Source organism: Labeo rohita, chromosome 25 (assembly GCF_022985175.1).
Source record: "Labeo rohita strain BAU-BD-2019 chromosome 25, IGBB_LRoh.1.0, whole genome shotgun sequence".
Taxonomy (NCBI): Eukaryota; Metazoa; Chordata; class Actinopteri; order Cypriniformes; family Cyprinidae; genus Labeo; species Labeo rohita.
Genome location: NC_066893.1, coordinates 21,750,905 through 21,766,455, shown reverse-complemented (window position 1 = coordinate 21,766,455; position 15,551 = coordinate 21,750,905). Strand labels below are relative to the sequence as shown.

Here is a 15,551-nt window from a genome sequence, read left to right as displayed (position 1 = left end):
TGAATGGAAAGAATAAAGACATAGTTCTGTAATGTTTGCAAGTTAAATAATTGCATATATTAGTTATGTTTTATCTATTTATTTATTTATTTATGTATTTAATTTATTTAAATGTTTGTGTATACCTGTGTCCACGCTCAAGCTACAGGGGTTGTCATATGTGTTTTCAAGATCTGGACAACTATATGAGTTTTTCTTCCAAAAGTTGATAAAAGTTATTGGTGTCCCCTCTGTGATGCCCGAGTCTGTTTTGAAGTCATCTGCTTGGACATCATTATAGTTTCCACATAGACCTGAAACATGCAAGGTGTATAATTAAAAGTACAATGCCTGCAATGCCTGCATTCACTATGCACTCAAAGGTCTTTTTTTAAAAAAAAAAAAAAAAAAAAAAGAATCATGAATATTTGTAGATTATTAGACAACTCACCACTCATTTTGCCTTTTTCTTTAGTGCTGGCTACAATATACAACTGCATGACTGGAGCCAACTGGATCTCTAGACGAAGACTTGTTATATCAGCAATGATGAAGGAGGAAGAGGGCTGGAAGATGCTCACAGGACCTGGGACAACAAAATGGGTGGGTAAAATAGTGCCTATTGTGAATGGTAAAAGATGTCTTCATTTGCATATTTAAAAATATGCACTGAAGTTTTATTTTATGTTTTAACATGCTTATAATAAAGTGATCCTTGTTTTTGATAACCCACCTGTGATGCCAGGAAGCTTATAGTGACTGCTTCCATTCAGTGTGACAACACCATTGGAGGAAAAGCTAAACTGTTTTATAAGTAAAACAACAAAAAAGAAATGTTTGTAATTGCATCTTGGAGGATTTTGCAATTAAAAACTATATAAAATAAGATGGTGGTGGTAATATGCATTATGAACTGTGGATTGTGCTGAAAACAAGTGTTTTATTCTGAATATAGACAACAGAAAGATTAAAGACAGGAAAATTAAACTCAGTGCTTACAGTAGTCCCCGAAATAACAAGGGTAACTGAATGTAGACAGGTGTCTGCTCGGGCCTGATCACACTTGCCCAGGCTTCCCACAACAGCAATATCACTGTCATCAGAGTGCTGGAATAAAAAAAAGGATTGTAAGAGTCTCCAAATTATATAGTGTGTATTATATCTACTTTATATTTCCCATAAGATCAACTGCAGGCCATTTGTAAATTAAATGGATCTGGCTTCCAGTTTTATTTGCTTCCAGCTATTTTTAGCTGTACAAAACAGCTTGTTTTTTTTGCTTGATATTGCAATCTGGTGTGTCTTACTATATTATTTTAATGTGTCATCAACAGTTTTACCATTTACTGCACTTTTTAAGTCTTGCACATTCACAGAAAATGGCTTCCATGTTGAAAAATAAGGTGGATACAGTGGCATGGCAACCTTCATAATGTCAGATTTACACTGACAGACCTTAGTGAAGACGTAGTCACAGTTGCCGCTAAAGGTGAAGGTCTTTCCATCATAAGTGGTGACGTGAGACCCTCCAACAATAGAGCAGATTCCGGGACATTCCAGGGATGTACAAGTCCAGTGTCCAGCTGCACACTCACTGACAAAGTATGGCAGCAGTGTTAGCACAGGGAAATATATAAGTGATATTAAAAGGGAATTTAAAATATTTGAATTAAAAAAATTCAAGTTACCAATTTTTGCAAGCTTGTTTGAAAGACTGTCCTGGATTATATAATTTGCCGTTGTGCACACAAGGGCACTTGTTTACAGGAATACAGCCAGTCTTAGCAATGTCATCTTCCACGGTGCCTTTACAAAAAGATGGCATGATTCTATTTAATTTGGGGGAAAATGGTTCCGACTGAACAGATTTAATTATGCAAGCACTTGACTTTTGATATAGTGTGAAATTACCATTAGGACAGAAACAGCCGTCCACACAGTGTCCGCTGCACATTAGATTTGCGCCTGGATCTGAGCAGGTGCTCTTGCATGGACCACCACACTCCATGTACTCCATGTTCATAGGACATGTCTTTGCTGCTCCACCAAAAAAACACAGTATGTCAAACACACCATACAGTATCATAACTAGATGCATAAATACAGTCAAATACGTGCAAAGTTTTGACAGGTAATGAAAGTGTATATAGTCTGCAAGTTCTGATGCTCAGTTCAAGTTCAAGCTGTACTCACAACAGAGCTTTTCTGTCCTCCATGTTCCTGGTTTTCCTCCAGCATGTGTGCACTGTCGTGAAATCTCTGTGAGCGTGTTGCAGAGACAGTCGTGGTTGCCGAAACACTGACAGAGGTCGTCTACACAGGTTTTTTCAAATGAACTCATGTCCATCACTTTGGCACAATCAGCAAAGCCTGGACTGCTGAGATACTGCTTGCAAACACTGACATTCTAACAAAATGAAAAACACACATTTTAAACAATTGGCAAATGAGGTAAATCAATGAAATACATTTACATCTGGTAAAATGATTATAAATCTTTGTCTCATACCTGATTGCACTTATTTCTGGGAGGAAGTGTAACCTCCTCGCAGGATTCAGTTGGTGTGGAGACTTTCCATGTCGCCAGACCTGAGAAGAATTTATTTAGTTGGTCAAACATCAAAGTCCTAAAGCAAAAGTTTTATGACGTCATTTGATCGAAACATCAGGTTTACCCGCTTGAGGAATATCGTCATCCTTGTTGCCGTTGTAGTTTCCACAGAGTCCACAGGTCTGACCTTGGTACTTCTTTGCAAGTTCAATCTAGGGAACATCACATAAGACACTGTCAGCAATACAAACACAGTTTATTTTCTCAAAGTGTGAGTCTGTCCTAATATTTATGGATGGCTAAAATATATGACAGTGCAAACACACTTCATTAAATCAACATTGCAAGACCTGCTGGTTCACTGTGGCTTATTTAGACAATTCATATTTGCTCTATGATTTGTAGAACTGATATCCTGTTTGATGTTTAATGTTCGTGGTCTTATTTGTTGTGTGCGAACAAATATAATGACTTAAAGGGTGTGTGTGGTTTCATTAGGGTTAAGGAATAATCATGACTAAACAAGAACATGTGCTGGAATTCTCCTGTACTTTATCAGGTTTGCTTTTCTTATTCCTATCACCAGAGTTGTCAATCAAATCAGGTTTTCTTTTGAACTCATATTTGGCTTGTTGTCTCACAGATTCATCAAGCATTACAGTAACCGCATTTAAACATCAAGATGTTAATAAATCATACCACTACAGAGTTGTCTTCCTCCCAGAAGACAGTCACTCCATATCTGGAGACCTTAATACTTGATGGGCTTCCTTCAATTTTAATTCCATTCTTATTGATTGGAATCGACACCCTGTAAAAGGAAGTGTAAGAAACTTCAACAAAACATGTTTGTGTATTCTAAGATATAGTCTGAACTGATTATAAGTCTTCATTAAGATTTTAGGCAGTGGTGGAAAGAGTACTGAAAAAAATATACTCAACTAATAGTACCATCACATTCCAAAAAATGTAGTGTGAGTAGAGTAAAAAGTACTTGTCCAAAAAACTACTTCAGTAAGAGTAAAAGAGTAGCCTCTTTAAAAGTACTCATGAGTAGTGAGTACTGAGCTGTGGATTCTACCCAGTTAAAACACTGCAGTTTAAACATTTACAAAACGTTGTACATACTGTAATTCACATTATCTTGTTTGTCAGAAAGAATTAAGAATATCTATCATCCAGCAGTTTTAAAATACATCAAAACAACACGGAAAACTATTAAAACAATGAAAATATGAAAGTTATTCTCAGTACAATCATCACCATTTAAATTATAAAGTTAAAAAAAAAAAGTAAGGCCACTGAGATAGCATGCTGTTATTGCACATAATATATTAATGTTTATAACACTGCAAAGAATACAAACAATACAAACATATACCAGAGTTCAGCATCACACACCATGATATGGGTTAAAATGAGTTTAAAAATAGCCAATTTAGCCAAGGGTAACACTTTACGGTAAGGGTACGTGAATTACCATGAATTCATGCATAAATTCATGCATGAATTATGCATTACTTTATGCATTAATATCCCATGAATTATCAGGAACTAACATGAGTTCAAAGTCTTTTATTCATGACTTGAACAACAACTCAATTAAGACATTAACTAAGATGGGCACATCATCATGATTTATGATTTATTGTGCATAATAATGATGTATTCTTTGTTCACAAAAAAAGAAAGAAAGAAAAAAAAGGTCTTTACTATCCACTTGGGATAAATATATTCTTATGGTACATGAACCGTCATGAATTTATGCATAAAAAATTGCATTTTTTCATGCATGTAAGACTACTTGAATTATTAAATTACTTTACAAAAATCCACATTACCTCATGCATGCATACAGGCTAGAACAGTTTTTCAGTTAATGTGAGAACTACAGTTTTTCATCAATTATGATCTGAGTTATCAAGCATGTTCATATATTCTTCATAGTAGCCTGCAGGTAAATGGACAGACCCCAACATTGGCCAATCACAGCATGAGGCACAGGAATTCTGTTGACATCCAAATACAGTAGTCATCATTAATTAAGCATTAGCTTCTCACGACTTCATCATATGTGTGGCCCCTCAACTAAAGTGGTGACTTGGTCCTTTGAAATACTGAAAACCAGTGTGTTATTAATGATGCCATAATTGTGAAAGGGCATGAATGTGAACATAACTTTTTTTGTTTGTGAAACTTTTTCCCCATCTTTATGTATTTATATATTTTGTAAATCCTTTAACAGCTTTCTGGTTTTGCTAAAAAGTTTTCAGATATACAGGCACTTAAAGCTCATGGTATATGTACTGAATTCCTTCTCAGCTCTTTGCAGGCATTGCTGCTGATTTAACTGAGTTATACTGTGTAAGAATAAAGCAGAAAGTGAAGATTAAAGTCCTTTTGTGTCCACAGTACATTGTGTGCAAAAGCTTAAACTTTCATGTATATATTCATGTCATTTCACAATTATGCCTTCATTATAACACACTGTTTTTAAGTATTTCAAAGGACCAAGTCACCACTTTAGTTGAGGGGCCACACACATGATGAAGTCATGAGAAGCTAATGCTTAGTTAATGATGACTACTGTATTTGGAATGTCAACAGAATTCCCGTGCTATGTGCTGTGACTGGGCAGTGTTGGGGTCTGTCCATTTTCCTGCAGGCTGTTATAAAGAATATACGAACATGCTTGATAACTCAGATCATAATTAATGAACAACATTAGTTCTCACATTCACTGATATACTGTTCTAGCCTGTATGCATGCATGAAGTAATGTGGATTTTTGTATATTCATTTAATAATTCAAGTAGTCTTACCTGCATGAAATAATAATAATTGTATGCAAAAATTCATGATGAAGTACACCTTTGAAGTACACATCATTCAGCTAAACTGTGCCTTGTTCAATTCATGCAATAAACGCGTGTCCACTGCTACACTGTGGGCTATGACTAATTTCACGTTCAGTGCAGACAAAATTACACTTTAAATACAGAAATGTATCATAAATTTTAAAAATAAAGCTTCATATTATGATAAGGCTACTTTCTGTCATGGCGAAATTAGGTTCCTCCACTCTAATAAACAAGAGTCGAAACAGAATTGAAAACAACAATGAGGAATCGATTCTTGGAATCAAATCTCATCGATTCCAGAACCAGGAATCGGACTCAATTTCAAAATTCTCGAAATCGAACAGCCCTATGTACAGGGACCATATTCACAAAACATCTTAAGTCTAAAAGTAGCTCATAACTCGCCGGTTTAGGAGAAAATCATAAAAACAATGGCTGTGTCAGTCCTAAATGTAGGACTAAATTTTTGCTCTAAGAGTATTTCACAAAGCGTTTTAGCATTAAAACTAACTTTATAATCTGTGAATCGTTAGGAGTAGTGAAGAGGACTTCTAAGTCACTATGTTAAAATTGTTGCCGGCAATCTGCCTCAGAACGTAAACATTTTAGAAACGTTTGACGATTATGTGCATTTTTTACTTTGACTATATCCTTGTTTTCAACAAGTTGGGAAAGAAGTAACAGCTGTTCTTGCACCCAGTTTGGTTTTCTTTTACGTTTGCATGTCTTACTATCAACCATGATTATTCTACTCTGTTAATTAAAAGTCTGTTTATATGCATATTCATAATTGTTTACGAGAAGCACACATGTAAGACGCTAGCAATTAGACTTAACCTAATTAGTGGCGCTTGGCCTGTATTTTAAAATCTTTATTTGAATATGGCAACATAATATCACACTCTACAATATTTCTATGAATAAATCTCTGACAGAGACCCCTCTCCTATCAGCCGATCACTATGTGCATAGTTAGTAAGCATGCTGACATCTTTAGCAATGAGGTCAACCAATTAAGACATTAACTAAGATGGGCACATCATCAAGATTTATGATTTATTCCTGCATAGTAATGAAGTTTCTTTCTTAGCAGCTTTGTGAAAAAAGGTCTTTACTATCCACTTGGGATAAAATATTCTTATGGTAAGATAAAATGTTTTGCATAAAAAATTGCAGGGCCTGATAATTTAGTTACTTTACAAAAATCCACATTATTCACATTTACAGGCTAGAAAGATTTTCAGTTAATGAGAACTAAAGTTTTTCATTGTTTGAAAGTTTTCATGCATGTTCAATTTTGATTAGCCTGCAGGTAACAAGACAGACCCCAACATTGGCCAATCACAGCATGAGGCACAATCAAGTTGATGGATAAAAATAGTCATCATTAAATAAGCATGCAGCGACTTCATCAAATGGCCCCTCAACTAAATGACTTGGTCCTTTGAAATACTGAAAATGATGCCATCATTGTAAAATGAATGTGAACATAACTTTTTTGTTTGTGAAACTTTTTCCCCATTTTTAAACTAAATCCTTTAACAGCTTTCTGGTTTTGCTAAAAAGTTTTCAGATATACAGGCACTTGATATACAGGTACTGATCAAAACTACTTAATTACTGTAATGCGAGTATTTGTAATTTGTTACTTCACACTTTAGGTTTAGGTACTGTTTTTTTTTACCATTTTTAATCACCTTTTTAATTTTAGAAGCACTAATATTCTGTTGTTTCTCAGTTAATGTAAGTTTGAAACCTTAAAAAATGGGTTTTAGCTAGAGTATATCAAATAAAGGCAAAGTAAAAATCAACTCACACTTTATTATCCATGGTGATGATGCCGTTAGTGATTTTGATGAGTACTCCCTCCATTTTGATTGTGACTGCGTCAAAAGTGATTGTTTTGTTTACAACCTCTCTTTGCATTTGGATGTTAAAATCGGATGCTGTGCTGTCACACATCACGGCCAGAACATAGTTGCAGGTATCTGGCACTTGAAAGAATTGACCATCAAAGGTTTTGAAGTGGAAATTGCCCCATGTGCTGCAGATCGTGGACCGATGATCAGGATTCGGTTCACCTAAACCAAGACAGTTTATAAAAAATCTGTGATAAATACTTTCACTGAGCAAAAACACACAATTTAGTTTCCCAAAATGTAAAACTGATGCTAAACATGCAATTTAATTGATTGTTTGATACCTTTTGTTGCCATCAGGGTCGTCATAGGGAACACTAAATATAAAAGAAAAAGAAAACCTGTTGTCATTTTTTATAAAACATTTGTTTGCAAAAAAAAAAAAAAATTTTTTAAAAAAAAGATAGCAGTGTCACAGTGTTACAAAAGTCATATTTACCCACTCAAATAATTGTACAGTATATCCTGAATGTTTTGTAATTATAATGTAAATACATACCACTTAAACTTTCACATTAGTTTATTCATGAATCAGAAACTTGACTGATAGAATGTTCATTATATATTTTAAAGATCGAAATTTTCAATTAATTTCATTTAGTTTCTATTCCATAATTAGTGCTACATTTGTCTTTGACCTCACAACCATAGATAAAAACTTGTACAGTTATGATCCCTGGTAAATTTGAATCTACAACCTAAAGATACAATACATAGTAGTTTGTAGTTTATGTATTTAGAACTGTGTTGTTATCAGTCTAACTTATTTTTATAAGATTTGCTTTTTTTGATTAATCTATTCTTCTTTACATATATTAATGACATTTTGTGATATTTACAAATACACTTTGTGTATCACGCAGTCAGTACATCTCATATAATACATAACCACAATGAAATATTCACATGTTGTTGTTGAGGGCCAGGTCGTAAAGTCCATAGGATCTTTCATAGTATCCGCATAATCCTCCAAGAAATCTTTAACACAGAAAGAGGTTTTAAAATGTGAAATATTCAAATGAAATGAAATATTTTCAATGTCATTTAAAGTTTTTTTGGTTCTTTTTTTTAGTTTTAGTCTGCTTACCCGCTTGTACCGACCGCAGCCCCATCAGCACGATGACCCATCTTAACATCCACGTCTGGGACATCTTCATAGTCCCCATGGAGACAGCATCCATCCTCAGGTGCTAATGCAAGTGATCCGTCAGCACTTGTCCTTATATAATGGCTATTAGTTTGTTTTGGAGGAATGTAGTTTGTGATCAGAGGGTGGACACTAAGTATTAAGTAGATATTTAATACAAACAAATATTTAATGTCTTAAGTGGGGATATTTATTAAACTCCACTCATTTAACTATTTAATTTATATAATTGTCAAAACATGAACGTAAGTTGGTTGGCTGGTTTTAGTTGGTCATAACTGGTTAGCAGACTGGTCTTAGAGGGGTTTTGGCCACTCCTAGGCTGGTCTGATGCCAGATACTGGCAGCTTAAACCAGTCTAGGTTGGTTTTAACTGTTTTTTTCAGCTGGGATAATGTAATAGTACAGTAAAGGCATTGTTACAATGACAAATATGTCAAAATACCCAATGCTATCTCACGACCAGTTCGTACATATTTTGCAACGTGGCTAGTTTGTACGAATTTGTATGACCTCACTCGGTTTCGTACGATTTGTCTAGATCCCAGTGATGGGTAGGCTTAGGTCATTCGTACGATTCATACGAATTGGGGAACTCGTAAAATACGTACGTATTTTTATACATTTAACCTCTAGGTGGAACTGTGCCAGTTCTTTTCAGGTATGTTTGAGGCACGATTTAGATGATCTGTACCAAGTTTTATCTCGATTCACCACAGAGTTGATAAAATACAGCATTTTGCATGGCAAAATTCAAAATGGCCAATGCGCACTGGAACCCTGGGTACATTCAGTGTTCCATGACCAAACTGGGCATTCTGTGCTTTCGTGATAAAACTATTTCACGCTTGAAGTACCACCTTCATATTTTGTTTAATTGTGATTTACTTTGATTAATTAATAAGCTGAAATGGGATTAATTTCACATTTTAATCAATTGGCAGTCAACAAATGCTTGCATCATGAATCAATACCGTCACTTAACCCTACGGTAAATAGGAACAGTGCTTAATTCAATAGTATCTCGCCCAGTCTGACATCTTTGAGGGTTAGTTCCTCGAAAACTCTTATGCCTATAGATCTTTCTGGATGCACTTGCAAACAAACGGGAAGCATTTGAATGTGTAAACACTGTCTCTTTTATTATCATCATCTGCTAAATGTCAGAGTCTGCGTATTGAACGATGAATTTGATCTCATCACATGAAGTTACAAAATTATTCAAAAGGTTCCTTAAACAACAGACTATGCGTTTTGATTAATATAATCGGTGTGTGTTGCTATTACATATTTGTAATACAGAATGTAAAACAGAATTTGATATGTATTTAGCATAATATGATTAATCACTTACAGGTTTGGAACGACATGAGGGTGAGTAATTAATGACATAATTTTTATTTTTGGATGAACTATCCCTTTACAAAAAATATTCTATAATGACAAAGTAGGTAAGTCTAAAATTCTCTTTAGTTTCACTTTAATTTTTTCAGATTTGAGCTTCTTGTGTTTCCTTGACATTATTCAGTGCCTTGCATTCAGGTTTGATGGTAATTTGTAGTGTTAATTTCGTCACCTATTTTTAATTTAGTCTTAGTCTTAGTCTTGTGCCAAATGTCCTTGTTAGTTTTAGTCATATTTAGTCATTCACATATCTTTTTTTGTTAGTCAAGTTTTAGTCGACTAAAAGTCTTGTCATTTTAGTCTAGTTTTAGTCAAAAGAAAACGCAAGGTATCTTAGTCAAGTTTTAGTCGACTAAAAGTCTTTTAATTTTAGTCTAGTTTTAGTCAAAAAAGAACTCAATATATTTTAGTCTAGGTTTAGTCAAAAAATTGTAGTCTTTTTTTAAAATAACACATTATTACTGAGATTATTACTGATACACATTTCAGTAAAAAAAAGTGTTTCACATATCTCAAACATTGGTTAAATGTCATAATTACCTGACAAAACTTGTTGAATGATTTTTGTTGAATGCAAATGTTAAACGTGTCTGGTTTTCAATTTTTGATTTAGGAGACACATTCACAAATGATTAACCTGTTCTGAAGAGCATTTTATTTTAACCAACACAATTCAAAAGCTGGGTCCCAACAGACTCCGACTGACAACTTAAGTTACAAAGGTTTTTAAAACTGTTTTGGTTGCCTTGTGTCTCATGTTTCTGTTCAAATCAGAAATAAAATAAATATACTCGGAAAAACTGAAAAGAATAGGCCTACTTTACTGTGGGCCTAAAATACAACCTATTTACAGTCTAGGTTGATCTTGGGAAATAACAAATAAGATTTAACAAGGCTTTAACAAGGATCAACAATTAACAGTGCTGTTGTTACTACAGCTGCTGATACTAAAGCTTACTACAGCTGCTGAAACTTCCACTTTAGGAATGAATTAAACAATCAAGTTCAAAGGCAAGATTTGCAACAGAATGCAAAATCCAAACCATTGAGGGTTATTTAAAGTAAAAAAAAAAAAAATAAATAAAAATAACTCTAACCAAACTTTAACCAGAGCAGTATTGCAGTTATCACTCTAGACTTTGTTAAGTTTTAGAAAAGCACTTCTTTCTAATGTAATTCTTGCTCTGTTGCGGCGGCCACTTGAAAGGTCTCCAGTTAAACTAAAGACCCGCTCTGCAAACGCTTCGGAAGCTGGCATTGCCAGAAGGTCTAATGCCAGGGGTTTCAGCAGTGGATACATGGTGGAGCTTTGAGAAGACCAGAAATCCATGCCGGATTCTTCTGGGTTTGCATGGGACAGGGATTCTTTGAATTTTTGGACCTCTTGTCTGATGGAGGCCTTGGAGGTCTTTGGCTTTGATGATGGCCGATGGGCACTAAAAAACCTGAATCTAGGCCGCTTTTGCAGAGGCACCTCTGAGACCTCTGCATTTCTAATGTCCTCATCATCTGTCACCTCTTCCTGGTATGGTACACTGCGAGTGATGTACTCTTCAGCTTTACTGAGGAGATTCTGTATGTCGTCATTATCATTGTCAATCAGGGTCTCTGCTGACACACTAGCGTCAACAAAACAAGCAGCTGCAGCAAGAGGAGAAAAGTTGCTTGCCGACACATCCAGAAAACAGCTGAAGCGTAAATCCATGTTTGCAGACATCTTCTGTGCCAGTGTAGCTACATCCCTGTAGCTCCTGGCATGAGCAAGGGAGAAGTCTGAAAGGTGGCTCCTCAAATCCAGTATTGCAGGGACAACCAGGGAGAAACAACACGTGTCACTTTCAAGCACCTTTGTGTGTTCTGCAAATGGAAGGAGCAAATCTTTGAGGATGGCCACCTTCTGCCATTCACTGGGCAGCAGGCAGTCCCAGCCCATGGTGTCAGCCACCGATGTCACGTGGTCCTTTACTTCGAGTAAACGAGACAACATCAAAAAAGAACTGGACCATCTGGTTTCACAGTCTTTGATGAGAATGAGTCCACATTGTTCCAGCAACCGTTCTGTGGCAACAGATGATTTGCGAAACTGTCTCACCAGATGCCGGACCTTGTCCAGTAGACGTTTGATTGCTTGTTCCTTTTTTACCATGTTGACGACAAGCTGAAGGGTATGGACCACACATGGGGTCCTCTCCAAGGTTCCATATCTGATAGAAAGTTTAACACAAAACAACAATTATTTTCATTAAATCCTACAATAACTATTAATCTATACAATAGCACTTTATCACTACATAAAATTAATTAAACATATTTATTTCAGATTCTTTTTAGATTCAATATCAAATATCTATTACAGTGAACAAGCTCTCTGTAATAACAAACACCATTCACAGACTGACCTTTCGTCTGCCTCTTCCTCTTCATCACTATCCTTGTTGGAATCGTTCTCATCAGAACTGGTGTCCTCTTCTTCAACGCGAAATGCAGAAACCATGTTGCTTCCATTATCAGTTATTATCATGATAATTTTTTCCTTTGGGATCCCCCATTCTTCTGTGCATTCCTCCACAAGAGTGACAATAGAATTAGCAGTGTGTGGGTGAACCATTTGCTTTAGGTTCAGTAGTATGTGTTCAGCTTTACTGTCCTGAACATTAAAATAGCAAGCACTGACAGCCAGGAAGGAGGCGGTAAGCCCCCTTTTTAGTCCATATGTCAATGCTGATGGTTACTTTGCGGGCCATAGCCAGTCTGTTTTTGAATTTTACCTTTTCAGCTAGGTACATTTGGTCCACTAGATTTGTAATTTTGGTCTTTTTTGGCACAGTCAGTCTTTTATCTATTTTCTCCATCATGTTGATGAATTCCTCATCTTCTACTGTCCGTGGAGGGTGGGCTGTCCGAGCTACCCATTTAGCTATAGCCTCCTCTTTAATGCGTTGTTCCTGGGAGTCTGGCTTGTACTTGATGTGCGAAAAGAATGCACCTGACATAGATGGCCTCTCCTTATTCCTGGCTGGTTGCTTGACCACATCTGGAATCTATTGTAAGAATAAATACAATGAGGCCTCATTAAATGAAATAATATCAGGAACACAAGTGTTTAACTTAATGAAAAAAATAACTTAATGAAAAGCCTAAGATCAAAACTGTAGGTGTATATATTGTTTGTTTATATATATATATATATATATATATAACGGACCCGTCATCGGGACGTCATGTACAATAAAAGAGCCTGCGCAGCGACAGGAAATATAATTTAACACAAAAAGCCTGCCTAGACGGTGGACTTGCGCGGCGTGTGGACGAATTCTTTCTACGCACACACTATTTTATTTCTTGATAACAGACCGCTTTTAACTATAACACACCGTTGCCATGAAAAACAGCGTTGCCATGAACACACAGGATTCTAACCGTAGAGACGGAGCGCACTATCTTCTAGCGGAAGCAATACAATCGTTTTTAACTCAATAAACTCCTTTTTAAATCATGGTGTTGTATTAGCTAACGTTACAACCACCTCGCTCTACATTATCCTTTACATAATTTAACATAAAAATAAAACTTTTTAAATAGCCAACTCAAAGTGTTTATTACAAATAAATGTTAATGAAAAAACATGCATTTACAGCACCCCCACTTTCCGCGCCCGTGATGTGAAGACCCACACATGCATGTGGCAAAATAAGTTAACATCAAATATATATAACCTGCTTAATGTGCTAAAACACCATAGCTAAATGGTTGATTTACAGCGTAGATGCAAGCAGAGACGTTTGTAGACGAAAATGAAGAGAGATTTTATCTTAGTTTTTATTTTATGCAAAACTTTTTTGTCTCGTCTTTTTTCGTCAACAATAATGTATGTTAATTCAGTCTTAGTCAGCGTTTTTGGACAGTGGTGCAGTCTTGTCATCGTCTCGTCTTAGTCATGAAAAAAAAGGTCGTTGACGAACATATTTCGTCTCGTTTCGTCTGACGAAATTAACACTAGTAATTTGTTACCGTTAATTAATGCAGGAGTGCTGAGTCTGGTTGGTTCCAACCCTGCTTCAGCACACCTGTTTTTGAGTATCATATGTTTCTGAATTTAGATCTACAGGTTTGATACATAACTAAAAACGAACAGCATTTATTAATCTAGGTTAATGGTAATTCATAGTTAATTCAGGTTTGTTCATAAACTTTAAAATTTAATTGGAATTACATGAAACATTAAAGCTGCAAGCAACGTTGAAAGGCCCCTCGCACATGGGCTCACCGCCATCCAGTGGCTTTTGGGAAACAGCGAACGGTGAGCAATATGCTTTTAAAGTGGATAATATAGGAGGAATATTTCAAAGTCATTTATATGTGCCAAACTTCCTGCTGCCAGCTGGTGGTGCTATGATTATAACTGAGTATTGACATATAGATTTCTTCAGGCTAGAATTTTTACCAAACATGAAGTTTGGGGCAGATCGGACATTGCATGTTTAAGTTATTGTAAAACAAGTTATTTCCTGTTGCCACTAGGTGGTGCTATGACTATAACTGAATATAGGCATGTAGATCTCTTCAGGTCAGGACTCTTATCAAACATGTTATGTTTGGGGCAGATCAGATATTGTGTGCCTGAGTTACAACTAGTTATTTTTCAAAGGCAAAACATCAAACTTTGTCAGGCCGTCACAGACACGCCTTCTAACGAAAACTCAAGATCTTCACAATTTAACATCACAAAGGCCTTTAGATTACACTGACCAAATATAATTTTCATGTCATTAAATGTCTTGGAGGAGTATGTTACAGCGTAAAACATGACACTTCCTGTTGCCAGCAGGTGGCGCTATGACTATAACTGAATATAGGCATGTAGATCTCTTCAGAGAGAGTCAGGACTCTTATCAAACTTGTTAAGTTTAGGGCAGATCGGACATTGTATGGCTGAGTTATGACAACTTCCTCTTTCGTGGCGAAACATCGAAATTTGTCAGGCCACCACGGACACGCCTTTCAATGAAAACTCTAGACCTTCGCAATTTAACATCGCAGAGGCCTTTAGATTAGACTGACCAAATTTGGTGTTGATCTGAATAAATCTCTAGGAGGAGTTTGTGAAAGTACAACGCCTTAAAATTGCAAAAGTGACAAAAATTTGCCAAGAAAATTGAAAATAACTTCCTGTTGGGTGTTGAATTTGGCTCCAAGAGACTTTTTTGTAGGTGTTGGTGTGTTACATGTGTGTACCAATTTTCGTACACGTATGTGAAACGGGCACTTCATTGAAAGTGAATAGGTGGCGCTATTGAGCCATTTTGCCACACACACTTCTAAATTTCCACGTAAATTTTCACCACTTCTGGCGAGTTTCATGAGTTTTCAAACATTTTTAGGCCCTCAAAAATGCTATTCATTTTGGAGAAGAAGAATCAGAGTAATAATAATAAACGGAGCAATTCCAATAAGGCCCTCGCCCCACTAGTGTTAATTACAATTTTAAAAATGTATTAGCATATGTAGAAATACATATTAACCAACATTTGTTTAACAAATGCTGTGAAGGTATTGTTTCATGTTAGCTGATGCTAACTAATTTTAACGTAGAAATTTTATGTGAAGGATTTCCTGCTGAAAAAAACAGAAACCATCATCGAATTTGAAATGGTTTTTACTGGTTGTAATGGGAATTGTACTGGTTTTCA

The 15,551-nt window shown here is 35.8% G+C and overlaps 2 protein-coding genes across 2 annotated transcripts in view; both read right to left on the bottom strand.

Annotated features, from left to right (window-relative positions):
* The window catches only part of LOC127156243 (mucin-5B-like), a 126,165-nt gene extending 117,612 nt beyond the window's left edge, over positions 1-8,553 (bottom strand). Inside the window, 15 exon segments of the mRNA XM_051098990.1 lie at positions 126-293; positions 431-565; positions 713-782; positions 979-1,086; positions 1,435-1,573; positions 1,668-1,785; positions 1,891-2,016; positions 2,173-2,386; positions 2,489-2,568; positions 2,655-2,742; positions 3,230-3,341; positions 7,208-7,472; positions 7,595-7,627; positions 8,217-8,288; positions 8,398-8,553. Of these exon segments, the coding sequence (XP_050954947.1) occupies positions 126-293; positions 431-565; positions 713-782; positions 979-1,086; positions 1,435-1,573; positions 1,668-1,785; positions 1,891-2,016; positions 2,173-2,386; positions 2,489-2,568; positions 2,655-2,742; positions 3,230-3,341; positions 7,208-7,472; positions 7,595-7,627; positions 8,217-8,288; positions 8,398-8,491 (1,822 nt within the window). The 5' untranslated portion in view covers positions 8,492-8,553.
* A 2,440-nt stretch (positions 8,554-10,993) lies between these two features.
* Positions 10,994-12,854, bottom strand: LOC127156242 (uncharacterized). Its single transcript, XM_051098989.1, has 3 exons — positions 12,630-12,854; positions 12,261-12,508; positions 10,994-12,065 (listed from the first exon to the last, which is right to left on the bottom strand). Exons 1-3 carry the CDS (start codon positions 12,852-12,854, stop codon positions 10,994-10,996), a joined length of 1,545 nt encoding a protein of 514 aa, XP_050954946.1.
* Between the last annotated feature and the right edge of the window lie 2,697 nt (positions 12,855-15,551).

Bases quoted from the DNA above. Each gene is read 5' to 3' on its own strand.
- LOC127156242 (XM_051098989.1), bottom strand. From the start codon at position 12,854: ATGTCAGGTGCATTCTTTTCGCACATCAAGTACAAGCCAGACTCCCAG. The intron at 12,509-12,629 runs GTAAAATTCAAA...TTTAATGTTCAG, and splicing joins AAATGTACCTAGCTGAAAAG to GACAGTAAAGCTGAACACAT. The intron at 12,066-12,260 runs GTCAGTCTGTGA...ACTTTCTATCAG, and splicing joins GAGGAAGAGGCAGACGAAAG to ATATGGAACCTTGGAGAGGA.